At 44.9% G+C, this 26188-nt stretch overlaps 1 protein-coding gene across 2 annotated transcripts; it reads left to right on the forward strand.

Moving 5' to 3' along the window:
• Window positions 1–131: 131 nt before the first annotated feature.
• Window positions 132–25240, forward strand: ankrd52a (ankyrin repeat domain 52a). 2 transcript variants are annotated; one of them, XM_063878807.1, is made up of 29 exons: window positions 132–333; window positions 2115–2198; window positions 2781–2859; window positions 5159–5229; window positions 5317–5517; window positions 6259–6346; window positions 7026–7168; window positions 8030–8206; window positions 8798–9010; window positions 9154–9232; window positions 9321–9435; window positions 9802–9884; window positions 9962–10079; window positions 10174–10242; window positions 11056–11196; window positions 11296–11358; window positions 11489–11600; window positions 11687–11758; window positions 12533–12734; window positions 13175–13262; window positions 13340–13457; window positions 13828–14047; window positions 14125–14212; window positions 14562–14645; window positions 14752–14897; window positions 15057–15139; window positions 15215–15297; window positions 15420–15511; window positions 15696–25240. In XM_063878807.1, the coding sequence occupies exons 1-29, from the start codon at window positions 307–309 to the stop codon at window positions 15968–15970; spliced, it is 3414 nt and encodes a 1137-aa protein (XP_063734877.1). In that variant the 5' UTR covers window positions 132–306; the 3' UTR covers window positions 15971–25240. The 2 variants fall into 2 exon arrangements, with proteins under 2 accessions (XP_063734877.1, XP_063734887.1); XM_063878817.1 differs by lacking the exon at window positions 8030–8206.
• Window positions 25241–26188: the final 948 nt, after the last annotated feature.

Here is a 26188-nt window from a genome sequence, read left to right on the forward strand (position 1 = left end):
GATTTATCACCTGACCTCTCAGCTCCTCCATGTTGTACCCTCCCTTCGGTCCCCCTTCAGTGCCTCCTCCCTCCACACGGGGGCGGCCTCTCCGCTCAGCTCCCCGGCCCCGCCACGCCTGTAGGCGGACCCTCAGATCCGTCAGACCACAGACCCGACTAGAGACAACAACACTGACACATCGGGACCGCATTTCAGTTCGCAGCCGGCCATGGGTGTAGTCTCTCCGCGGACTCAGTAGCACCGCCGGTAAAACCTGCAGGTTTCCTCCTCATGAAGGAGCTCCGTCCCGGCTGAGTTTGGGAGATGGGAGTCCAAAACATCGCAGACCAGGTACCGGCTATTTCCTGGAACTGTGTTTGTGGCGCGGGCTATTTGCTGGAGCAGTGTTTGCTATAACATAATTTGCTGGAAACAGTGTTTGTGCGGTGGCGCAGTCTATTTCCTGGAAAGGTGTTTGTGCTGGAACTGTTTTGTGGTGCAGTGTATAACCTGGAACAGTTTAGTGGCGCAGTCTAATTGCTGGAACACTCCTGGTCTACAACGTCTAATACACGAACCGAGCAGTTTCGTTTTCCATATATTGATAGTGCATGCACATTAAATAGTAATCGTACTATTACTATCCCCCTTTATTAGATTTTAGTCACATTAACTGATATAATCTGCGGCTCTTGTCGAGGCCCAGCTCTGGGTCTCAGCTGCAGCCTATCGAAGACAAGGCCGCAGCCAGGGCTCCGTCTATTAGCTGGAGAGAAAAACAAGATTCGAATGCTTAACGCCACACCAAACCTGCCAAATGCATTAATAAACTCAGCCATAGCATATTTAACCATGCCATTAAAGAGTTAAATGCTGCAGCTGAAATGTAACCTGCTTATATTAACTGTATGTTAATGAAACGTTAATATCAGGCTTTAGATATACTTTAGGTACCAAAACTAAAAGTACTCATTGTGCAGAATGGCCCATTTCAGATTGACAAATATAACATATTTGTATTATTAATACATGTATGTCAAGGTTGCACTTGGTAAAGGTGGGGATTATTTAAATGCATTACATACAAAGCAATGCTATACTGCTGGCAAGCGTTACCTATAATAATGCATAATGATTTATTGGTTGGTTAATATTCTGTGCTATGAATCCATTCCTGCACATTAGCTTAAAACACACTTTAAAATAACAGTAGTGGAGTAAAACATATGAAAAATGTAGTAAAGCATAATGGGAATTGTATGCAACATAACTTAGCAGGTGTTCATGTTTCTGAATAACACTTGTTTTTTTCAACTCTTAAACAAAACACTCCTCATCAGCACACAAACACTGCTTGTCAACATCCATTATGCAGAGGATTGGGCAGTATTTTTTATCCTTTACTGCAGTACAAGTACCTCAAACACACTGTACATGCACCAGTACTAGTTAGACACGCATTTCAACCTTACCCTTTATTACTCGTGATTAATATTCCAGATGCATTAATGTGTGTGTTGGATGTAACTGCCGTGGACGTCCGTACTCCTGTTACATACTGGTTCAATCTGCAGCATCATATCCTATACGTCATGTTTGGACACACACACACACGCACACACACACACTTCCTCAGAAAACCAGCTTTGTGACGATGCTGTGAACCAGGACTCTGGGGACAGAGAGCAGACCTGAAGCAGCAGATAGTTACCTGCTCTCAGCTCTGAGGAAGCCTTGCCTTCCTTTGAATATAAAATAGAGTTTATGCAGAACGGAGGAGAGGAGAGACCCTCTGATAATCCGTCCGTCAGTGAGAGCTGTCCTCTGATCCTCATGGTTGTTGTTGTTGTTTTTCTCCTCCTCCTCTGTCAGATGAAAAACCAGCTGTAGAGTAAAGTGGATGAAAGCAGCTTCATTTGATCGGCTTTTATTGAATAATAAATAATGATATAAACTCCCCGTTAGCGGCGGAGGATGATTTAAGAGCCATCAGTTCGTCCGGTCTCAGAGATCAGAATAGATCCTGGACCCCAGACTCGGTCACAGGATCCATGTAAACAGGAAGTAGTTGGATCAGCTGTGGTTTGGAGTCGAAGGGACACCTTTAATCCCTCCTCATGTGTCTGTTTCAGCCTCCTCTGGTCCAGGCTGTCTTCAATCGTAATGCTGAAGAAGTTCAACTACTATTGCACAAAAAGGAGGATGTCAATGCACTGGTACGTATCTCTCCTGCAGACACACTGCAGATATCCACAGGAGTCAACCCCAGTTTCAGTGTCAGCCTGCTGCCTGCCACTCGTCCCCCGGCAGACCCACCGGACATCCATCCCATATTTATTCTCTGTAAACACAAAGCTGTCTCTGCCGTCTGACCAGACATCTGACCCCATCTCCATATCTCTGGACTCAGTAAACCCTTTCTGACCAGCAGAGAGATTGTTTCCTGGCTGTTTTAGACTAAACCCTGAGATGCATATTAAATAGCATTGCATGTCTTTAGAGGAGAATAAAGATGAACTGAGACGGGCCGTGGTAGTCTTTCTCTGACAGTAGTGCCGGAGTTTGTCCGTCATACGTTTTAGAAATGCTGCTGAATGACCTCTTCCAGTCAACGAGCATTAGAGGAATGTCATGTTTGTTTGCTGAAAATATAAACACTGTGTGCTTACCCAACATCCAGCTGTATCCCACACAGCTGTGCAGCCTCTGAGGGACGCCTCCTATCTGCACCCTGAGCTGTGATCACATGCTCGATATCTTTAAATATACTGATAGATTTTCTACCGTTGATCCCGCAGGACCAAGAGCGCCGTACTCCACTTCATGCTGCTGCCTGTGTGGGGGACGTCCATATAATGGACCTCCTCATCGAATCAGGTGAGCGCGCTGCAGGAGGCTTAACATCCTCTGAGTTTCAGTGTTGCATCCAGTGCAGACTTTATCTCAACACACTACTAATGCATCCTAACCTACATATTCAGTGCACATAACCCCCAGAACACGTGGATTTAGGGGTTTGTTGTTGGTCGTTGGGGCCTTTTTATATATACATGTTTATTACATTTATATTTATTTACTAGGGCTTCGACTGACCCATCCGAGGGTTATTGTCTAGGAATCCATGAATCTTTCTGTAGAATTTAGAAAATTTCCTTCAAAGTTGTGATGTCTTTAACTGTCTAGTAGTCCAAAACACACAATATGTACCTTTTATCCGTCCCACAGAGGGGGTACCACAGAGGGGGTATTTGTACCTTTATCTGTCCCACAGAGGGGGTAAAGGTACCTACAGTGGGGCAAAAAGTATTTAGTCAGCCATCAATTGTGCAAGTTCTCCCATTTAAAAAGATGAGAGAGGCCTGTAGTTTTTATCATAGGTATACCTCAACTATGAGAGACAGAATGAGAAAAAAAAATCCAGGAAATCACATTGTAGGATTTTTAATGAATTCATTGTAAATTCCTCGGTACAATAAGTATTTGGTCACCTACAAACAAGCAAGATTTCTGGCTCTCACAGACCTGTAACTTCTTCTTTAAGAGGCTCCTCTGTCCTCCACTCGTTACCTGTATTAATGGCACCTTTTTGAACTCGTTATCAGTATAAAAGACATCTGTCCACAACCTCAAACAGTCATACTCCAAACTCCACTATGGCCAAGACCAAAGAGCTGTCAAAGGAGACCAGAGACAAAATTGTAGACCTGCACCAGGCTGGGAAAACTGAATCTGCAATAGGTAAGCAGCTTGGTGTGAAGAAATCAACTGTGGGAGCAATTATTAGAAAATGGAAGACATACAAGACCACTGCTAATCTCCCTCGATCTGGGGCTCCACGCAAGATCTCACCCCGTGGGGTCAAAATGATCACAAGAACGGTGAGCAAAAATCCCAGAACCACACGGGGGGACCTAGTGAATGACCTGCAGAGAGCTGGGACCAAAGTAACAGAGGCTACCATCAGTAACACACTACGCCGCCAGGGACTTAAATCCTGCAGTTCCAGACGTGTCCCCCTGCTTAAGCCAGTACATGTCCAGGCCCGTCTGAAGTTTGCTAGAGGGCATTTGGATGATCCAGAAGAGGATTGGGAGAATGTCATATGGTCAGATGAAACCAAAATAGAACTTTTTGGTAAAAACTCAACTCGTCGTGTTTGGAGGAGAAAGAATGCAGAGTTGCCTCCAAAGAACACCATACCTACTGTGAAGCATGGGGGTGGAAACATCATGCTCTGGGGCTGTTTTTCTGCAAAGGGACCAGGACGACTGATCCGTGTAAAGGAAAGAATGAATGGGGCCATGTATCGTGAGATTTTGAGGGAAAACCTCCTTCCATCAGCAAGGGCACTGAAGATGAAGCATGGCTGGGTCTTTCAGCATGACCATGATCCCAAACACACCGCCAGGGCAACGAAGGAGTGGCTTCGTAAGAAGCATTTCAAGGTCCTGGAGTGGCCTAGCCAGTCTCCAGATCTCAACCCCATAGAAAATCTTTGGAGGGAGTTGAAAGTCCGTGTTGCCCAGCGACAGCCCCAAAACATCACTGCTTTAGAGGAGATCTGCATGGAGGAATGGGCCAAAATACCAGCAACAGTGTGTGGAAACCTTGTGAAGACTTACAGAAAACGTTTGACCTCTGTCATTGCCAACAAAGGGTATATAACAAAGTATTGAGATGAACTTTTGTTATTGACCAAATACTTATTTTCCACAATCATTTGAAATAAATTCATTAAATATCAGACAATGTGATTTCCTGGATTTTTTTTCTCATTCTGTCTCTCATAGTTGAGGTATACCTATGATACAAATTACAGGCCTCTCTCATCTTTTTAAATGGGAGAACTTGCACAATTGGTGGCTGACTAAATACTTTTTTGCCCCACTGTATATCTGTCCCACAGAGGGGGTACCACAGAGGGGGTAAATGTACCTATTGTAACAGCAAGTAAAGAACCAAAGATAGCTAAGTGTTGATTCAGAAGCATACAGATCCAAATGACTCTATAAAGCAGTAGTTCTCCACGTGAGAGAGAAGCTGGAAACTGATTTCTGACGTTAATGCAGAATTGACTTTTTGAGAGTCAAATGTGTAGACATTATTGACTGATTGTGATTCTATGGCGTCCTTTCTAACCTCTGACCCCTGGCTAATGTTACTGCTCTGTCTCCAGGTGCCACTGTAAATGCTAAGGACCATGTCTGGTTGACCCCGTTGCACAGAGCGGCCGCTTCCAGGAATGAAGTAAGCACTGACCCCCTGCTGTGCGATTGAAACGCCTCTCTGCATCAGGTCTGTTCTAACCTCCTGCGCTCGCTTCCTGTTTCCCAGAGGGCCGTCGGGCTGCTGCTGCGGCGCGGAGCCGAGGCGACGGCTCGAGATAAGTTCTGGCAGACGCCGCTGCACGTGGCGGCCGCTAACCGCTCGACGCGCTGCGCTGAGGCGTTGCTCTCCCAGCAGAGCAACCTGAACATGGCCGACCGCTACGGCAGGACGGCGCTGCACCACGCCGCGCAGAGCGGCTTTCAGGAGGTCAGGACGGCTTCTACTGCCAGACTTTATTCATGATGAGGAGGGAGAGGACTCAAAGCTTCTATTGAGGGTTCAAACTGAGCTCTAGAGTTCTGGCGTCTTATTTTATGATGTTATTCGTCTTTGTGTGCGACAGAGCACATCGTTTTTATGAGTGCAGAGAAAAGCACTGACGCAAAACATCTGGTCAAATAAACAGATTCAAACCTTTCTTCACTACAGTATTCTTTTTCTAGAAAAACCCTTCTATCATCACCACAGTGTGAATCCAATAATAAAGTCCATCTTTTATTTGTGAAATGAAATTTGACTTTTGATTTTTAAGAATTACTCAATTTTCTTTTTCTTTAAAATTTGTCTTTTTTGGGATATTTGGGAACATGAGTGTAGACATCTTGGAAATGATTACAAAACCTTTGTTGTAATTTATTATTATTAGACTTCTTTGACTTTTGGAAAAGAAAACGTCTGTCTTTATTTTGAAAGACTGGTTGTATTTTATTTTGAAAATGGTTTCATTTGTTCGACTTGACCACACGTTCTGTCACTTCAAACGCTGGAATTGAATCCTACTAATTATATAACACGAGTAATATTTGTGTCTCCTTATCTTTAGCTGACCCTGTGCTCAAATATCAGCTCACACACAGAGCTGCAGAATGCTCCTTATTGAATCAGTTATTAATCAGTGAAACCCTAAAACGAGGAGTGATTTTTAAACGTGTGTTCTTGCTCCCGCAGATGGTGAAGCTGCTGCTGAACAAAGGGGCCAACCTGAGCGCCATCGATAAGAAGGAGAGACAGCCCATCCATTGTGCTGCTTACTTGGGTGAGACGCTCTCTCCTCCTGCCAGAAGCTGCACAGAACACATTTTATTGTGAAAAATCAGAAAGAAGCTCCTTTTGTTTGAGGGGGGGGGGGGGCATCATGGCCGAGTCCTGACGTAATGAAGCGAGCAGAGAAACAACGGGACGGACTGTCGACAGCTTGAGGACGTTATTGCTTTTTTTAACTCAAAGTTCCCCTGTTTATCGTTCAGCAGTATCACAGGTCTGCAGCTAAAGACACATCTGATTATAGTTATCTTTTATTAGCGACACCCTCCTTCTGAAAGGGAGTTTTGAGGATCTATTATTTACTTTTTAGTCTTGTTTTATTTATTTTTAAAGGTTTGAACTTTCAGTTTTATCATTTCCTTTTAAGTTGGTTCTTTAATCTCTTAATGGTTTATCCTCTATTATAATTATCAGAAAGTTTACTTTGTTTTTGTTTTAGTGAGGGATCATTATCTGTTATATTATTCATTATATTAAGCTTTATTATTATTATTGAAGAGCTGATTCTGTGTCTGTAGCTTTAAATGCTAATGAGCTGCTGCTAGGCCACGCCCCTCTGAGAGTGATTGGTTTGAAAAAACACAATGGTGCTCTAGTGGGACATCCAGGTGTTATTGCTTTTGATCTGTTATGTGTATATTAATAGTGTGTGTGTGTGTGTGTGCCTGCAGGGCATTCGGAGGTGGTGAAGCTGCTGGTGTCGCGCAGCGCCGATAAGAGCTGTAAGGATAAGCAGGGCTACACCCCCCTCCACGCTGCGGCCGCCAGTGGACACCTGGACATCGTGAAGTACCTGCTGAGGATGGGCACAGAGGTGAGCGCGTCTCTGAGGAATAATGTCTGATATATTTCATAAGAGCAGCAGCTTCAGGGGCTTTGTTCCACTCTCTGTGGCCTCAGGAGTCCTGCACCTCTTATAGAGCGGCACAAACAAAGCTAGGAGGACAAGTGATGCAGAGAAGTCTTAGATTTATTCAGAGAAATGTAATCTATGTATCAAACATATTTCAAGTGACTCTAGATAATAATAATAATGATAAAAATAGCTGTTCCTAGTTGAAGTTGAGCCGTTACAGTGATCTCTGACTGCAGTTTAACATACCTGCTGCTCTGTGGAAACATCATGGCTAACAATAGGAGGAACTATAATGACACTTTTAAAGTCATGAATAAAAAGAAATGCAATATCGCTTCATCATTTATTTAGACGTATTTATAGATCGCTTGTTATTGTACTAAAACACGCTCTACATGTTCAGAAACTAACAGCAGGGCTGGGCTGTATATCGTTGTGTGTCAGAATAAAAATACTTCATTTAAAGCGGAAAGTTTGAGCTTACTGTTCTTGTTATTGCGCAACAGTTGCTTCATTTATATAATAAATAACAATAGGATGAATAACTGTCTCTTAGTGTCACATTAGTTTTGTATTTTGCTGGTTTGATGGTCTGCTAGAGGTTTGATTCATTAACCTTTTACTATTTTTCTGTACCCATTAAGTCCTTCTTGACACTAACCTTCCTGATCAAGTGTTTTTCTCTGATTGACCCTTAATTATCGTCTCTAAATCAATTTAAATGACCATTTATCTGATATTAAATATGACCCAGCCCTCACATGACCCTCACATGTAGAGGCGGTTCTGATAGGACAGTTTTGATTTGAACATGGACAGATTGGTGCGGTGTCGGATGTGTTTGGGGAGAGAGCTGCAGAGGGGGGGGTCGGTGGCAGAGGAGAAGGCTCCGCCCCCCCGGGTCCGTCGCTCGGCCCCGTGAGGTGGAGACAGGAAGTGAGCGTCAGAGGAGCGAAGGCGGCAGGAAGGAGTGTGGTGGTGGAGCAGGTCGGCGAGGTAGGACGGGCTTCCAGGCGGAGAGGGACTGTAACTACTGGGACAGGCAGAAAGAGGGTCTGCAGGATGGGGGGTGGGGGGGGGGGGTGCAGAGGAGCTCTAGATGTTCGGGGGAGATAGAACAGAGTGGTGCAGTGAAGACGTATATCTGTAGTGGTTCCTGAAGGCAGCATTTCTCCGCAAACACACTAACACCAGTCTGAGTCGTCTCCTTTAGACACTCATTAGCAACCACCAATCCTTAAATCCACCAGGGGGGTGTAACTGACCTGGAAAGGGCTTGTTGCATTACATTAGAGCTGATTTAGCTTTGAATTTATGTCAGAAAAGGACAAAATACTGTGCCAATAGCTGGTAAAACCGTAAGCAGAGTTTCCCCTTTACACCGTCACTTTCTCTCTCCGTGTCTGCACAAATCAGCTGACCTTTAGAGGTAAAAAAGAGGGTAATTTAGGCTCCAATCTTCTCTGTTTCAGCACATTCTGTTTATCAAAAATGGGTTTGGTCGTACGTTTAAAACAAAAGAAGTAAACCCGTCTCCCTGACTGCTTCCTGTCTGATCTCGCGTCTCTCTCTCTGTGTTTCCGTCAGATCGACGAGCCCAACGGCTTCGGGAACACGGCGCTGCACGTGGCCTGCTACACGGGGCAGGAGGCGGTGGCCAACGAGCTGGTGAACCACGGAGCCAACGTGAACCAGCCCAACCGCTGCGGGTACACCCCACTTCACCTGGCCGCCGTCTCCACCAACGGAGCCCTCTGCCTGGAGCTGCTGGTCAACAACGGGGCGGACGTCAACCAGCAGGTAGGAGGCGCTCTGAGGCTCGGATAGAGAGGAGTCTGTGCAGCATGTGCATCATAATCAGCTGTGGGTTTAACAGCTTTCTGAAGCGTAATCCAACGCATGTCGTTAATGCTCATGTCCTCTAATCATTTACTCTCTTCCAGAGCAAAAAAGGGAAGAGCCCCCTGCACATGGCAGCCATTCACGGACGCTTCACACGCTCTCAGATCCTCATCCAGAACGGTAAGCACCCCTGCACCAAGAGGAGAGGATGCTCCCTCTTTTAGCTCCTCACTGAGCGCTCTTAATTTCACTCCTCCTCCTCCCTCAGGTGGGGAGATCGACTGCGTGGATAAGTACGGCAATACTCCTCTCCACGTTGCTGCTAAGTACGGCCATGAACTGCTGATCAGCACTCTGATGACCAACGGAGCAGACACGGCCAGGTACCTGAGGGATAACCCCTTTAGAGAAGCATTACTGGGAGTGTTGGGAGTGTGTTTGTATGAGATATGTCTGCACAGTTTGAAAAAGTATCAGACATGTTTAAAGTCGACATTTAGAAAGAAAAAATCTGAAATTAGGAAAACAGATGATGATTAGGGCCTCCTGAAGACGGAGCTGGAATAATGATGAAGAAGTGGGACTCAAAAAAAAAAGTCGACATTTAGAAAAAAATCTGAAATCTGAAAAAAAGTCAGATTTATTTTTTAGGAAAAATTATTAATTTTGAAAAAGAAATTTGAAATGTGAAAGTCCACATTAAGAACAAATGTTTTATTATTAACATTTAAATCTCTGGTGTTTTCCAGGCGTGGGATCCATGGAATGTTCCCTCTGCACTTAGCGGTGCTCTACGGGTTTTCAGACTGTTGTCGCAAGTTACTCTCCTCAGGTTCGTCCGTTGTAATATCACCTTAAATTCTACGAATACAATCGGATGCGTGTGCTAATTTTACCCCCCCCCCACAGGTCAGCTGTACAGTATCGTCTCCTCCATGAGTAAGGAGCACGTTCTCTCAGCTGGGTTTGACATAAACACCCCCGATAACTTTGGGAGGACCTGTCTACACGCTGCTGCCTCCGGAGGGTGAGCAGCTCCATCTGATCCAGCACTGGATGATATAATTACCCCAAAGGTGGTGTTGGTCTCACATCTGTAACCCCTCCTCTTCTCTTCACAGAAACGTTGAATGTCTGAACTTGCTCTTAAGTAGCGGGACCGACTTGAATAAGAGGGACATAATGGGAAGGTGAGTTTCCTCTCGTGTGTTACTAAAGGACGCTGGTGAATAATGATGTTTTAAAAAACCTAACCATTCAGAAAACAGTGGGGATAAAAATGAGCAGGATTTAAAATCAAGAAGTCTTTCAGATAAAGAAGGCCCTATTACTATCCCTCTACTGCAGTGGGTTATGTAGGTGTGTGTATTGTTTTCTATTGGCTAACCTCCAACACACTGAACCTGATACGCCAAGGGGCGGGACATCTCTAAGCAGCTAACCATTCAGAGCAGACTGGGCTCTGGTTTCAGACAGAGGGTGAAAAAACATACAGGCAGTATGAGAGAAATAAAGATGAGTATGAACCCCTTTAACCCTCGGGGGGGGGGTCAGAGCCCTTTTTTCATGTCTGGCTCCACATCCATTGTTTATACGCTTCTTGAATAGATTACAAGTCGCCTGAAAATGGTACAAAGGCTGTATCGTGCATTGAAGCTTTGAAACTGAAGCTCGCTCAGCTGTGGAGATATTCCTGCGAGAGTGCGGACCGACTCCAGAGGGTTTACCAACACGAGTCTCACACTGGCCTCTCACGTTGGTGGGAAGAATTCCTTTCGTTGGGGGAAATTTCTCCGTTATTTTGCGCGTAAAGCAGTAAAGAGGAACATCATGGCAGCACGGGGACAGTTCTGCCCTCCAGCTGTGAGAAAGCATTCACTCTAAGAAATGTAACAAAGAAACGCCACATCGTTAGATCTTAATTAAGGCTGGTGCACTCTGGGACTTACTGACACCGTTTTTACACTGAGTCTGTAATGTGACTGTCCCCTCCTCCCCCTCAGGACCCCGTTGCACTATGCGGCTGCTAATGGGAGGTACCAGTGCACTGTGACGCTGGTGAGCGCCGGCGCTGAGGTCAACGAGCCGGACCAGACGGGCTGCACCCCCCTGCACTACTCCGCCGCCTCGCAGGCCTTCAGCAGGTCAGACGCGTCCTCGTTAGGATCCCGTTAGCGTTAGCATTGGTTCACACTCTGACCCTGAGACAGTTTATTGAATCAAAGCTCTCTTGTTCTCTTCAGAGCTGATCGGCATTTTTCTGCAAACCATCAGAACGATGAGGACGAAGCCAAGGAGTCGTACTTGTGAGTTTATTTTAGTTTTATAATCCACTCTATTTTACCCCCCTGACACCAAGGGAGAGGTTGTGCCTGAAGACCCCCTGCTGTTAACGCTTCAAGTCTTAATCCCCGCTCTTTATTTTGTCTTCATCAGCTGCTTGGAGCATCTCCTCGATAACGGAGCGGATCCATCCATGGTGAACTCAAAGGGTTACAGCGCCGTTCACTACGCAGCGTACCACGGGAACAAACAGAACCTGGAGCTGGTGAGTTATTACTGTCTGTGCTGCTTCTTACTGCGGAGCCGAGCCCCGTCTCATACCTGTGACTCATCAACCTCACTGTGTTCCAGCTCCTGGAGATGTCCTTTAACGCACTAGGAGACATCGAGAGCAGCATTCCAGTCAGTCCTCTGCACCTCGCTGTGAGTGACCCGCATTTAAATTCACACTGAAGCCTAAATACAAATAAAACCACATGGAGAAATCCCATTGGACCAGAGAGATGCTGCCTTCAGGGTCCAACACAAAAACACGACAACTCTCATCTCCTCACTCTCCTCTCCTCTCTTCTCTTCTCTTCTCCTCTCTTCTCTTCTCCTCTCCTCTCCTCACTCTCCTCTCCTTTCATCTCCTCACTCTCCTCTCCTTCTCTTCCTCTATGCTCCCTAATCTTCCTCTCCCCTCCTCTCCTATCCTTTCCTCTCCTCCTCGCCTCTCCTTTCCTCTCCCCTCCCCTCCTCTCCCTTCCTTTCCCCTCCTCCTCCTCTCCTCTCTTCTCCTCTCCCTTCCCTTCTCTTCCCTTCCCTTCCCCTCCTCCTCTCCCTTCCTCTCCTCTCCTCACACTCCGCTCCTCCTCTTCTCCTCTTCCTCTATGCTCCCTACTATTCCTCTCCTCTCTTCTATGCTCCCTACTCTTCCTCTCCCCTCCTCGCTTTTCCTTTCCTCTCCCCTCCTCTCCCTTCCCTTCCCCTCCTCCTCTCTTCTCCCTTCCTCCTCTCCTCTCCTCTCCTCTCCCTTCCCTTCCCCTCCTCCTCTCTTCTCCCTTCCTCCTCTCCTCCTCATTTTAAACTCATACTGAAGCCTAAATAGACTCAAAAATGACATGGAGCAATCCCATTGGACCATGTCGATGCTGCCTTCAGGGTCCAACACAAAAACACGACTCTTAACAACCTCCTCTCTCCTCCCCCCCTCAGGCTGATAAGGGTCACTGGCAGGCGCTGCGTGTCCTGACGGAGACGGCGGCGTACGTGGACATGCAGGACGCCGCGGGGCGCTCGGTGCTCTACCTGGCGGCTCAGAAAGGGTTCCCACGCTGCGTGGAGGTGCTGCTGGCTCAGGGAGCGTCCTGCCTGCTCAACGACACCCGCCTCATGTGGACGCCCATCCACGTCGCAGGTACACCTGAGAGATCTAGACACCACCTTGAAATGTTGTGTTGCAGAACGTAGCAGTTCTCTGTAGCCTCTGGAATATGGAGTGAATATATGACAGACATTTCTCACTATTTTCTGACATTTTCTAAACAAACCAACTATTACTACTGTTGGGCTGTTTGTCATTTTCTTTATATCATTTATTTATTTTGGGATTGATTTACTTATTTATTATTGTTGTTTTTTTCTTTACCTGATTTCTTTATATTATCGTGTGTGGAGAATGGGTTCTGTTTTGGGATAAAAAAAGGAGGTACATATTGCTATCATGCTCCTGCTTGTGTTACCCTGTGCAAACTCAATAAATGTATTTATTAATAATAATAATAGGTGGATTAGAGTCAGTAAGAACATATACTGTAAATATATCCATCTTTAACTCTCTCTGTTTTTCCACACCAGCCTCCAACGGTCACTCGGACTGCCTGCGGATGATGATCGATTACGGGGAGGAGGGGGATCTCACCAACGTGGCGGACAAATTTGGACAGTGAGTGATTTTATTTTGAAAAGCGTGACTTCATTAAGCTCTTAAACTCGTCCTGATCGTCTCTTCTGTCCCCTCAGGACCCCGCTGATGCTCGCTGTCTTGGGGGGTCACACTGACTGCGTCGACTTCCTGTTGGAGAAGGGGGCTCTGCCCGACGCCAAGGACAAGAGGGGCAGCACGGCTCTGCACAGAGGGGTGGGTACATCAGGGAGCATTCTAAACCAGATCCTTTAGCTCTGTGAATAGTGGGTTTTTCATCCAGAAAAGCCCCCCCAAATCTCATAAATTCACAATTTGAATCTCGGTCATGTGTAGCTGTGTCTCCCTCAGCTCGTTATCATTCATATTTAGTTTTGGGAACTCCTCTGTCAGCTAAAGCAGAGATGCAGTCACCTTTGCATCTCTGTAAAGATTCAAATAGAAGTCAGTTTATTGAACATTAACAAAGATCATTTTCTGGATCTGATCAGCTGCCGTGTTCCAAGAGTGAGAAGCATAACTGTTTAGATGTTTTTCCATAAAGTAAATGTGTGTGTGTGTGTGTGTGTGTGTGTGTGTGTGTTAGGCGGTGTTGGGGCACGATGACTGTGTGTGTGCGCTGCTGCAGCACAAAGCGTCCGCTGTGTGTCGGGACGTGCAGGGCCGGACGCCGCTGCACTACGCCGCCTCCAGAGGACACACAGAGATCCTGGCGGCGCTGGTGCAGGCGGCGCTGACCGCAGACACGCAGAACAACATGCTGGACGACAAGCAGTACACCCCCCTGCACTGGGCCGCGTACAAAGGTGGGCTCGGCTCGGTGTGCCGCTGATCGCTGAACATTTGTCTGACCCGCCTGCTGACGCTGTGTGTTTGTCCTCAGGGCATGAAGCGTGTCTGGAGGTCTTACTTGAATTCAAAACATTAATCCATGAAGAGGGAAACCCGTTCACCCCCCTGCACTGTGCTCTGTGAGTATGCATGCTTTGATACTGCGTCTAAACCAAATATGAGATGCAGACGGTATAAGGTGAATGTTTGGTAATGGACACATGATTTAATTTCACTTTCCATGAGAGAAGGAAACGTTGAGTCCGTTAATTACAGTTCCTAAAAGATCACCTGAAGGTCAGACCTGTTAGATATGAGACTGTGGAGCCAGTAGCAATTCATCATGTTATAACCCTGTGTGTTCCTCTCCTCTCCTCTCTCCTTATCTCCTCTCTCCTCTCCTCTCCTCTCCTCTCTCCTTATCTCCTCTCTCCTTTCCTCTCCTCTCCCTCCCTTCTCTCCTTCCTCTCCCTCCTCTCCTCTCTGCAGGATGAACGGACACAGCGGCGCTGCAGAGCGGCTGCTGGAGTCAGCGGGGGTTCACATGATCAACACCAGAGATGCCAAAGGAAGGTGAGGCTGCACAGACGCTCTCTGGGACTCAGAAGTCCTGATACACAGCCATAGTCATGTATCCTGCAGCTGTGTTCCTGAGCCCCCTGTCTCTCTGTCTCTCCAGGACCCCCCTGCATGCCGCTGCGTTCGCTGAGGACGTCGCCGGCCTTCAGCTGGTGCTGCGTCACGGCTCAGAGATCAACGCCGTGGACGTCAGCGGCTGCTCCGCCCTGATGGTGGCTGCCGATAAGGGACACAGCGGCACCGTGGGTGAGTCCCAGAGTGGCTGCAGGCTTCTCTGTGTGTGTGTGTGTGGCTGTGTGGCTGAGGGGCTGTTGTGCATCTCTGCTGCATATAACGAGCAGTCCAGACTTAATTGGCTCTTACTGACGTTTGTAGTCGCAGGGATTAAATGTCTGTGTCCTGCAGCCATCCTCCTGCACCGGGCCAAGGCTGACCTGACGCTGCTGGACGAGAACAAGAACACTGCCCTGCACCTCGCCTGCAGCAAGGTACAAACACACACACACACACACACACCTGCAGGGCTCATGCATCTCTTCTCTAACCTGTGTGTTGTGCTTCAGGCTCATGAGATGTGCGCTCTGCTGATCCTCGGGGAGATCCACAGTCCGACCCTCATCAACGCCACCAACAGCACTCTGCAGATGTGAGAGCGCTTTTTGAGATGTCATTAAGAAACCGTGCAGGCCAGGGTTTCCTGTTTTATGTCGAGCGCAGAGGGTGCTCTTCACATGTTGTTAACGTCTGATTGAACCCGTCTCTCTGCAGGCCGCTGCACCTGGCGGCTCGTAACGGGCTGGCGACGGTGGTGCAGGCGCTGCTGAGCAGAGGAGCCACGGTGCTTGCTGTGGATGAAGAAGGTGAGGACTCAGTGTGACGAGTGTTTTCATATCTGCGTCGTTTCTGAAGCTGCAGCGTGTTCCTCCTAGTGGAATTGTTCGGGCCGTTGTAGCACGTTAGCATCCGTTAGCACCCGTTAGCACCATAATGCTGACTGCTCTCTGGATGAGCTGAATCTGATCCCTGACGTGTTCCCTCCCACAGGCCACACCCCGGCTCTGGCGTGCGCCCCTAACAAGGACGTGGCGGACTGCCTGGCTCTGATCCTCTCCACCATGAAGCCTTTCCCCCCGCGGGACCCTTCCTCCTCCTGCTCCTGCTCCCCGCCCACCGTGTCCCCCTCTCCGGCTCTGAACCTCCTGAAGCACTGCGGCATCACGGCCGCCTGCGCCCCGCTGCCCAGCAACGGCCTCCACAACGGCTACGTGAAGGAGCGTCACGGCGCCGCGGTGGGGCTGGACGGCTGCCTGTCTGAGTGAGGACCCCCACCCTCGCCAGCCCTCAGCCAGCTGCTAACACCACCACCACCACCATCGCCACCGGGATGGGGGGCTCCCTTTAACCCAGAGGACCAGGAAGCACCGCCCACACGTCTGTTCTGTGTGTGTGTGTGTGTGTGTGTGTGTGTGTGGGGTCTTCTCTTGAGGTGCAGTCAAACCTTATATGCAATTAGATCCATTCCTCATCCCGTAGTGTAAAGCAGATCGCTCTACAAGGTCACGCAGATCCAAACCCAAAAGAATCCGGCCATTAAAGAATAATTTAACCCTTTAAAAGCATAACGATTATATAACCTGAAGCATGGGGGTCATATCGCTCAGTAGAAACACCATATCATGTGATCAGTGACCTTGTAGAGGACCCTCCCCTGAAGAACGATCGAAGACTCTCCCTTTGATCGTTCCTCCTTTCCTCTTATTTTTTTTTTTAATTGTCCGTTAGATTTTTATGAAGGAACCACACAAGGGAAAAAAAATCTCAATTCTGACAGAGTGCAATGCTTGTGTACTACAGTACAGTCCGAACACCTTCTGGAAAAAAGGGTCTCGATTAATTCCATAGTGTTCTTTAAAGAAAGAAAAAAAACTCCGGCATTTTAGGACGATTTGGTAAAAGCTGCTGATTCACACATGCCGACTTCCTGTTTGAAAGATGCTAAAATACGTGTTTGTTAAAGCTAGAATGTTTCTAAGCATATAACTTATGACCAAAGTTGATCAACACTATTATGGCTATAAATTATTTATTTGAGATAAAGTGTACTGTACAGAGAAAGACAATAGATCTCGATATACCTCGTCAATCGTTTAGCAGCTGCTCATCTTCACCAGGCGGAGGAGAAACCGTAGGATAGAGACTGACTGAGGCCTTTAAGAGGAAGGCTCTACTCGTAATATCTGCCAACAACACCTCATCAAAGCATCGTCTATCCGAGCACATAAAGTGAACAAGCCATTTCAATTTCTTTCCCATCTCTTTTTCAACAGTGTTTCTTTCTTTGGAAGGTTTTTCAGAAAAGACGAGTCGGATTGTGGTGTTTGTTTTTTTAAGGCACTTTTTTGTTTTTGTTTGTGTTTCTGGAGCTTTTAAAGGAGCTGGTGAGCGAGTCTTAACCATCTCTTCGTGGTCAATTCAAACAGATAAGAGAGTAATGTCTGCTACGTTTTATTGGGCAGTTTTTCAAGCAATATTTTCTTTATTTTGGCCCTTTTGTTTTGTTATGAATAGACAATCACTGTCACAAAGGGCTTCTGTTTCCCTGGAATGTGTTTCTGTTTTATTATTTCATGAAATAATTAACCTAAAGACTAAACGAATGGCTCTCTGTGTGTATGTGTGTGTGTGTGTGCCGGGCATTTTACTGTCAGTGTCAACACAAATGCACTGGATCGCCTTCTATGGCATCTCATGAAATGCCTTTTTGACCCATGCCTTCCGTCACACATCGTTTCAGTTGGAGCCCTGAGAATCTTTCACACACACACACACACACCTTTTTACAGCATTGTTGCACCCGTAGTGGGAGAGAAAAAACAAAACCAATAGTTCAATATGTCCGAGACAGGGAGCTGATTCCCTTCCAGAGGAGCGGGGATCTTTGCTGAGGCCAACACCTGTTGTTGTTGTTGTTGTTTAGATTTCAGGAATAGCAGAAATCCAAATATGTGCTTTTTTTTTGTGGTCTCCTCATCCCATTTCTTCTGGTACTCAAGATGATTGTATCGGACCACTAGAGCTGTCAGTCTGTGACTTTATATCTATGCTTTTCTAGATTACACTGAGTCAGATTGTTCTCTCCACCGGTGTGATTCAGAGCGCCGGTCATGAAGAGGCACAATTGCACACAGGCGACCGGACGAGAGACGAGGACCTAGGATGATGGTTTATCATGACGCGCGTGATTTATTAAAACTGACATGAAGTCCACTTTAAGCAGAACCCGGGTACGTTTACGTGCACAAAATGATCCGTTTTATGCACTTATTCCAGAAAAAGACGGAGAGGAGGCGCTTCAGTTATTATGAATAGAAAGTATTAAAACAGTAATTGAAGAAATACTTAAACATATACAGAAACAGCAAAAACACAGTTAAAAAATACAACAAAATGCAGTATATTAGATTTTCAAAGTGGATATCTGTGCAGAGCTTGTTCTTCTTCAAGCCTGGCCCTGTTGACACACCAAGCACCTTGTTAGAAAGGTTGCTGCTCACATCCAGGTGTCTAAAACTGTCATTTAAAGCAGGCGTGTTGCTCCTTCAGACCAGTGTCACTGCTACAAAAATCCAGAATGAGATGCTATAAAAATTGCAAATGTTCCGTTTGATTCTGAATATCCAAACATAATGATGCCCGTAGTGAATCGCCCTATCTGGAATAACAGTGTGATGTGTTGAGCGCGTAAACGCAGTCCGGGTTGTTGATTTGCTGCTGAAATGAAAGGAAATGATCCCCAGCCTTTCTACGTTCTCTTGAACAAAATTCAATTCCATTCTATTATTATTATTAACATTAGAAATAGGTACCTTTTTTGTTGTAATCTCAGGATCTGTGCTGAAGCAGCAGGCAGAAGTTATTAACCAATCAGATCTCAGCATTATATCGACTCTGTTGTGACGGGATAATTGTTTTACTTGGAAACCCAAATCCCACAGCACTTAATAATTAGATAGTGAAGCACGCACTTTAGTACATTCAGGTTCTAAGTGCGCAACATGGAGCATATGTAAGTGTGTACTTATGTTTACATGCGTGTGTGTGTGTTGCTGCTGAATACAGGAAGGAAGGGTCGCGCAACCAAGTCGTACTCAAACGATGCATTATTTAAAAATCAAAAGACAAAAAAAACTAACGGGACTCCACTGCCCTCCTCTTGTGTTTGTGAGTTATATTTCAGGGCGAACGGCCCAGAGTTAAAGGGACGAGGTGACGTCACCCAGCCTGCTGCTGACAGAAGTCACTGCGAGCTGCGGCTCCTCGGAAATCTCAAACTGAACCCTTCTGTTGAACCACAGTATTCTCATACATGCTTTTTTTATTTGTGCGAGTGATTGTGCATGCAGCTAGATCCTGATTTTGTAAAGATGAGAGCTGCAGGACGACTGCAGTCATTCGATTCATCGCTTGCTGTTTGAAATGTCAGAAATAGGATGCAACACAAAAGTCCTTGGTCAGACGTGTAACATCAGAGAAACATGCCCTCTACGTTAGTGAGAAGCGTGTCTCAAAGTCTGTCTTGCAATGTCAGAGATATTCACTCTGAAACAGGAGAGAGGCGTTAACACCGGAGCTGAAGTCTGCATTTTCAAATCCACGATGAATCGATCCATTGATTTGTCGTTGTTGCAGCTCTGGTATTGGTTAAGCCCGAACGGAGCGTGTACCTGGTGAAGCAATGAGAGGTCCAACCATAGCAATAGAGAGGGTGTGTGTTACCGTGTGCAGCACAAACATTGCGCTGCCATCCGTTCAGGCCGGTTCAGCAAATCGGAGCGTAAATGCCAATGGAAGATTTAAAAGAAATGAAACTGCGGGTTTAAGATGTTCTCCTGATGATGATGTTTGGGAACAAATGAAGGCCTGTTTGCCAAAATGCATCGAGAGGTGGGCGAGAGGAGACCCTCTCTCTATTAAAGCAACAAAGCATTTATGCATTAGCCGTTAACAGTCTGACCATCGAATCTGAGCCATGTGACTGAAGTGAATGTAGGGTCAGTTCAGTTCCCCCGCTTCACTCTGTCGGTCTCCGTGTGTGCGCGTAGATAAGACGATACAGGTAGCAACCAACTCTCTACATATTTATACGCAGTCTTCCTGCATTGATTTCCTTTCTGTTTGAATAGGCCTGCTGTTGTGTAGTATCGTGTGTGTGTGTAGCGTACAAGGTAGACACGTTCATCCATTCCATTGAGATTGCCTTACAGTAAAGAGGGACAAACGGTAGATCTGATCACACACTCGTCGTTTAATAGCCTATATTTGACAAAAATGCACCTAAGCTACACCCATTTAGTGCCATAGAAACCTTTATTTGCCTTTAGACATCAATCATACTCACATGGTCAGTAAATATTCAGAAGTAGGCAGGAGTATCTGTGTTTGGAGCTGCATGTTTTTCCACCAGTTATTATTCTATCAGAACTATATCAATATTTGCATGGGATATTAGAATGCAAGTATTCTGTTAACCTGGTAGAAGTCGGTTGTATAATTGGACTTTTTTTAATCCCCTTTGGTATCGTGTGTGTGTGTGTGTGTGTGTGAGAGTAATAAGATCATGTATGAGGAAAACCAATTGTTGATGTCCATAAAAAAGCATGGTATAGAATTGATTTGCCTCAAACAGATGTCACCGCGCTATGGGAGAGGATTAGGGCCACATGAGAGAAGCATTTTGGGTTGGGACAAAGTCTGAAAAAAGTTGAGTTCTGAGATTAAATTCAGAAACCTGAGAAACACTCGAGATTCTGGGGAAATTAAAATTCCAAAATTCTTAATAAGAATTCTGGAAAAGAAAAAAATCAAAACCCCAAAATTTCAGAGAAAGTCAAATTCTGGGAAAAGTCAAATAAAGAATCTCCAGATTCTGAGATTTAAAGGTACAGCTTCTTTTGATTTTGCTCGCATCCAAAATCAATGCCTCAAGTGGCAATAATCCTCGTCTGATGCTTACTTGAATTAAAACGGCAAATTTCAATTCAACTTTCTGATCCACTGTTGAGCCTTTTGCCTTAAAAAGCTGAAAAAAATGACCTGGCAGTAAACGTGCGTCACCTGTAGAGATCTGCTATTCGTCGGATTGTTAAATAAAACTAATGTTGGACATCTCCGGGTGTCAAGCACACGGATGTGAGGAGGAAGCTGACGGTTGCCGGTGCTGCAGAGATTGTTAAGGATTTCGCCATATTCGCCACTGAATGAATGAATTTCACTCGTAAACAATCAAAGCTGGCTCCTCCGTCATCCAGAGCCGGGACACCGGGGGTAAAGTGGTGTACCTCCGATGAGAAAAGAAACTGTTGCTTATTGTACAGCTATGCTAACAGAGTTAAATCTCGTGGTCCAGTGTGTAAATCATGCTTAAACCAGCCTGAAATCAGAGAGCTGTTAGATTAGATGTTTCCTACCCTCTTTGGGGGGGGGGGGCGCCGCGCCTCCTTCTATCGGACCTGCAGTTTTACCTCATCAGTGATGTTGTTGCTGACGTTTCTCCTCTGTGATTTCTCTCGTCTAGTTTCTCTCTTATAGTGCGAGTGGCTTCTCAGTATATGCATGTCGGATATTTAAAACGTGCTCAAACTACAAACCCTTTCTTATTTTCAGATCATGTTTCTCTTCATTGCAGCCCACAGAGGTAACACAGGGTGAAGGTAGCTATAAAACTTTACCTCTGGGAGTCAAAAAGACACTGAATCTGACTGTATGGCTCACGCTAGTTTGACCGCCTTCCCCTCCCGTTGACCCCACCAGTAGTGTGTGACACGGAGCTCAGCGGGGGCATGGTGCCTTTTATTTGTTACTACCGAAAGGTACGGTCTTCCATTCGTATTTCCCAGAAGCCTTATAATGGGAAAAGGAAATGACACTGACTACAGCCCCCCCCGATCTGAAGACAAAACTCAGAATAAATTGCACATGCGATGCGATTTCTCTGCTTTTGATTAGGGTACAGCAACACATTTCAAAGGATGGGGGTTAAAAAAAAAAGCACAAATCCAAAGAAGGCACCAAATTTAGGAACGGAGAAACATGAGTTTGATTGTTATAAATAAAACACAAGAACTGTAGAGAGACCGGCGTCAGAGCTCCTTCTGATTCTTCCTCTTCATCCATTCAAGATCAAGTGTAGGCAAAGTGTGTGTGTGTGTGTGTGTGTGTGTGTCCGTGCTGCAGAGTGTAGACACGCGTTTCCTGTTAGCCTGGCGCTCGTAGCTGTGTGCAGTGGTAATAACGGTGTGATCATACTAATAATAGAAGTGACGTAACATTCGTTGTCATTTAACGGCATGAATCTCAAGCTGACCTCGTTTTTTGAAAATAGACAAAAGATAAAAAGTGCAATAACCTTTTGTTTATCGTTGCTCCCTTTGGTTGAGAAATACTCATATTTAATATTCAGTTTAACACCAAAAGTCCCTGTCTGTAGAACAGTGTGTGTGTGTGTGTGTGTGTGTGTGTGTGTTTGTACGCGCAGAGAGGCGGCATTTGATCGTGTGTGTGTTTGATATTTCATCTGAAAACTGTGATTATAATATCTGACTTTTAAAAAGCTGCCTGCTCAGAGAAGGACTGCACAAGTTGACTGATAGATTTGAGTAGGTGCAGCTTTTGGGACTTTGATGGTATAGTAGTTCTGCTTCTAGCCGGTTCATTTGCATGTGTAGACGTGGATATGCATCCTCCTCCTCCTCCTCCTCCTCCTCCTCGAATGAAATGTTTTCTCAAAAATATTTAGACCTGCTGTCAGTGACGTGTGCGGATACAAGGAAATATGAAATGCCTTATATTTGTTTTCAGTGTCGAGCATTAAGGGTTCTTCCCGTGTCCCTCCCTCTTCAGCGTGTAGCCTAAAGCGTGTGCAGATAAGACGCTCTTGAGATTTCTATCTACTGTATAGCCTGTGTGTGTTCTCATGTGTTTCCTGGAGGTCCTGTGATTGTGGTTTTAGAGAAAAACATTCCCCTTTTTGAAAGTGCCGTTTGTTTTCACCAGCAGAGGAGGGGAAAGTGTATTTCCACAAAGGAAAACAAACACTTTCCGGTGTTTACTGTCGAACTGAATGACACAAAGTATTTGTGCAGGTGAAATAAGGCAGCAATCTTCTGATGCAGCACCTTATAGACTTCTTCTTCTGTGGAAATGGTCCCACGCATTACTGTAAAGCAGAGCCATATCAGACAATTTGCCCCTTAGGAGCCCCTTTGAATGTGCTATTAGGAATAGCCTACTGTAGGAAAGGATGTAGTTCTGCATGTTCTGTGACTTTTGTTTGTAGCGGGTCGTCCCTTTTCATGTGTTTATGTTTAGTCCGCTTCACTGTAGACGGCGCCACCTCATTGCAACTCACGAGCTATTAAACAATCCTCCCGACTGGACGTAGAGCAGCCTTAACTCAGCGAGCTAACCGTATGATAAAGGGTTGCCTGTTTTTACGTTGAGTGGCTTATCTGGGGGATTAAGAGGGGGCTGAATCAGGGCGTGTGATGAGTTACAATCAAAACGTTTCACAGTGCACCTTCACAAAAAAAAAAAAGGATTTCAAAATAAGAGTTGGCTCGTCCGACCTACATTCCAAAGTCGACTTTAATTTCTCCGCCGATCAAGGAAATCTTTTTTTGTGCTTTTGCTGGTGAAAGAAGTGCGTCAATGACAGGGTTCCCTACTTTAACGCTGATTACCTCATTTACAAATCTGCAAATATCCTGCTCTACTGTGTGTGATAAAGGAGTCGATGCCATCACCAGCACCTGTGATGCCGACAGGACCAATGAAGTTAGAACAGCAGTGTAGAGTCGACGCCCGGGCGGGACAAGTAGGGTTAAGACGTTTTAAATTATTTTGTGAGGCCGCTAAGATTTCTCCAGTTTGTAAAAATATCCACCGCTGCTGCACCAGTCTGCACCCAGAGCTGTAGGGGGGGTGCTATTTGAGATTTGTGGTCAGATATATGACGGCGCATTAAGGTCTTTGTTGGTAAGAATAATAATTATAGAACCGGAGAAAAAAAGGGTTGATGTGACGAGAAATAAGTTTGGTTAAAAACGTGTAAATAATCAGTACTTCTTGGCAGGAAAAGTTTCTGATAAATTTGGTAGATTTAAAGAAAGACACCTGCTCAGATCAGAGTAATTAAAACAAAAAGTTCTGCAAATAAAACCATAAACTCACAAGACGTTCTCTGGGATTGAAAACTGCATTTTAAGATAAGTCTTAAATTTAAGAGCAAGAATCCGATGAATTCAGATAATAATTCCTCCTGAGACCTGGAAAAATAAAGGTTAGAAATCAGAGAAAATAAGTCAAATTCTGGTGAAAGAAAACCAAAGTTCAGAGGAAAACTCCAATTCTGGGGAAATCTACATTCTGAGTTTTACTTCATTTAGATTTTGTATTGTCATGTTCTGACTTCAATCTTACAGCATCCCCCGTCTCCCCCGTCTCCCTAATGTTAAGTGTTATTATTACCTACAGAGCCACCTATATGCCGTCGTACAGATCACGATCTCCTTGCGACGGGCTGCCGCGGCGGCTGCAGGCGTTCCTCCACGTTAGCATCACTTGCTGTTTTTCAGTAGCATTTCTCCTACCTCCATGTTTTTGCAGCCTTGAGTATTGTTTGTCTCTCCACCTATAATAAAAGATACTCACAGTACGGGATTACAGATTTATCATAAGCAATGGTAGTTTAAAACATAACGTGTGCTTGGTTGTGCTGTATGTGTATATGTCTTATTTGACGTTGATTAAAAAAACAAACTATTTATGAGAAGCATTTATACGACAAAATACCACTGGAATGTGAAGCCAGACAATGTTATGATGCAGATTATGATGATAGTCTATCCCCTTTAACATTCAGAGGACTTTTATTTCACCATGCATTGGCTTTTATTTTTGTTTCCTCGTACTGCCCCGTGTAGTTTGCATTACTCCGACGTTTACAGCTTCGCCGTCGCTCCGTTGTTCCCCCGCAGCTGTAAAAGAAAAGTGAAAAATGGTGGATTTGTATTTCTGTACGATGCCTTTCAACACATTTGTCCACTCAAAACCAAATTCTACAGGCGTCCGTCTCACTGCCCCACTTGACCTTCAGTTGAACAGTGAGGGGTGGGGAAGGGGGGGCAGGAGGTGAAAGGTTTGAGGTTTTCTGACCCCCCATTAAACCCCCTTAATCCAGAACAGGACCCCCACCCTCTACCTGAAACCTCAAGCCATTCATTTGTTTATTTAATTTTTTGTTTCTTTTTTCTCGACAATGCAATCCTGAAAGCACTTTGCCTTGTGATTCCTTCGTGTGAACATGTGAATGATGATTTGTTACAACAATGTTAAATATGTAAAAGATCATTCACTGTTTTGGAAAAACCTGCATCTGTCTTTCTGACGTTAAAAGGAAAGGAAAAAAAACAATTTAGTGACATTAAGAACCTGAATCTATTTTATAAAATGTTTGCTGCAGCCAATTGGTCTTGTCATTCAGTATTGTGGCTTAGGGTTGTTTGTGTTCAATAAAGTGCTATTGCTAAATACTTCTGTGCACTCTTTATTTCCTTATTTACACATGAACTGATTCTGTTGATCATTAGAGAGGCGCTTCCTTAATTATTATAGAAGCAGTGATTCTTTATACTGAAAGCTGTGTGTTTTACTACACTGCCTGAAAAAGGGACAACAGATGGAAATAATGTAAATAATAATTCATAGTTTGCTAGAGCTGAATGTAATCCTCCTCAGACCTAGAAAAACAAAGGTCATCATTTTTTGGATTAAAGTCAGGATTCTAGGAAAAGTCAATTCTGAGGATTCAAAATGAAGGTAAATGTCAAATTCTGAAGAAAAATCAAATTTGGTTCAAAGTCAACATCTTGAAAAAAAAGTAATTTGTGGGAAAACATTTAAAAAAGGTGAAATGTCAAATTCTGAAAAAAAATCTAATTTGGGTAAAACATTTCAAAAGTGTGAAAAGTCACAATTCTACGAAAAATTTAAAAATTCTGCGAAAAAAATCAAATTTGGCTAAAAGTCCAAATTCTGAGAAAATTCAACATTGTGAGGAACAGCTCATCATAATCACAATTCTGAGTTTTCTCTCAAAAGTTCTGAGATTAAAGTTTTTGGGCCAGAATCCTCGTCCATACGATTCTTTCTTCAGAACTACAGAAAAGTCAAACGGCAAATTTCGATGAATCTCTGATCCATTGTTGAGCCTTTTGTCTTAAAAATCTGGAGAAAAATACCTGGCAGTAAACGTGCGTCACCTGTAGAGATCTGCTACTCGTTGGATTGTTAAATAGAAATAACGTTGCACACAGATGTTAGGAGGGAGCCATATTAGCAGCACCTTGAATTCATTCTGATATTTATTCTTTCAGGTTACTGGGGTGTAACAAAGCACTTCAATCCCCATCAAAATGTATGTATTTATTATTTATAACATACTTCAATGCACAATTTAAATATGTATATATATATTTGAA

Source organism: Eleginops maclovinus, chromosome 1 (genome assembly GCF_036324505.1).
Source record: "Eleginops maclovinus isolate JMC-PN-2008 ecotype Puerto Natales chromosome 1, JC_Emac_rtc_rv5, whole genome shotgun sequence".
Classification (NCBI taxonomy): domain Eukaryota; kingdom Metazoa; phylum Chordata; class Actinopteri; order Perciformes; family Eleginopidae; genus Eleginops; species Eleginops maclovinus.

What these genes read in the sequence shown, in the direction of transcription:
- ankrd52a (XM_063878807.1), top strand. Translation starts at nt 307, where the DNA reads ATGGGAGTCCAAAACATCGCAGACCAG. An exon ending in GAAGCCAAGGAGTCGTACTT is followed by an intron (nt 11,359 to 11,488) that starts GTGAGTTTATTT and finishes TGTCTTCATCAG; the next exon opens with CTGCTTGGAGCATCTCCTCG. An exon ending in ACCCCCCTGCACTGTGCTCT is followed by an intron (nt 14,213 to 14,561) that starts GTGAGTATGCAT and finishes TCCTCTCTGCAG; the next exon opens with GATGAACGGACACAGCGGCG.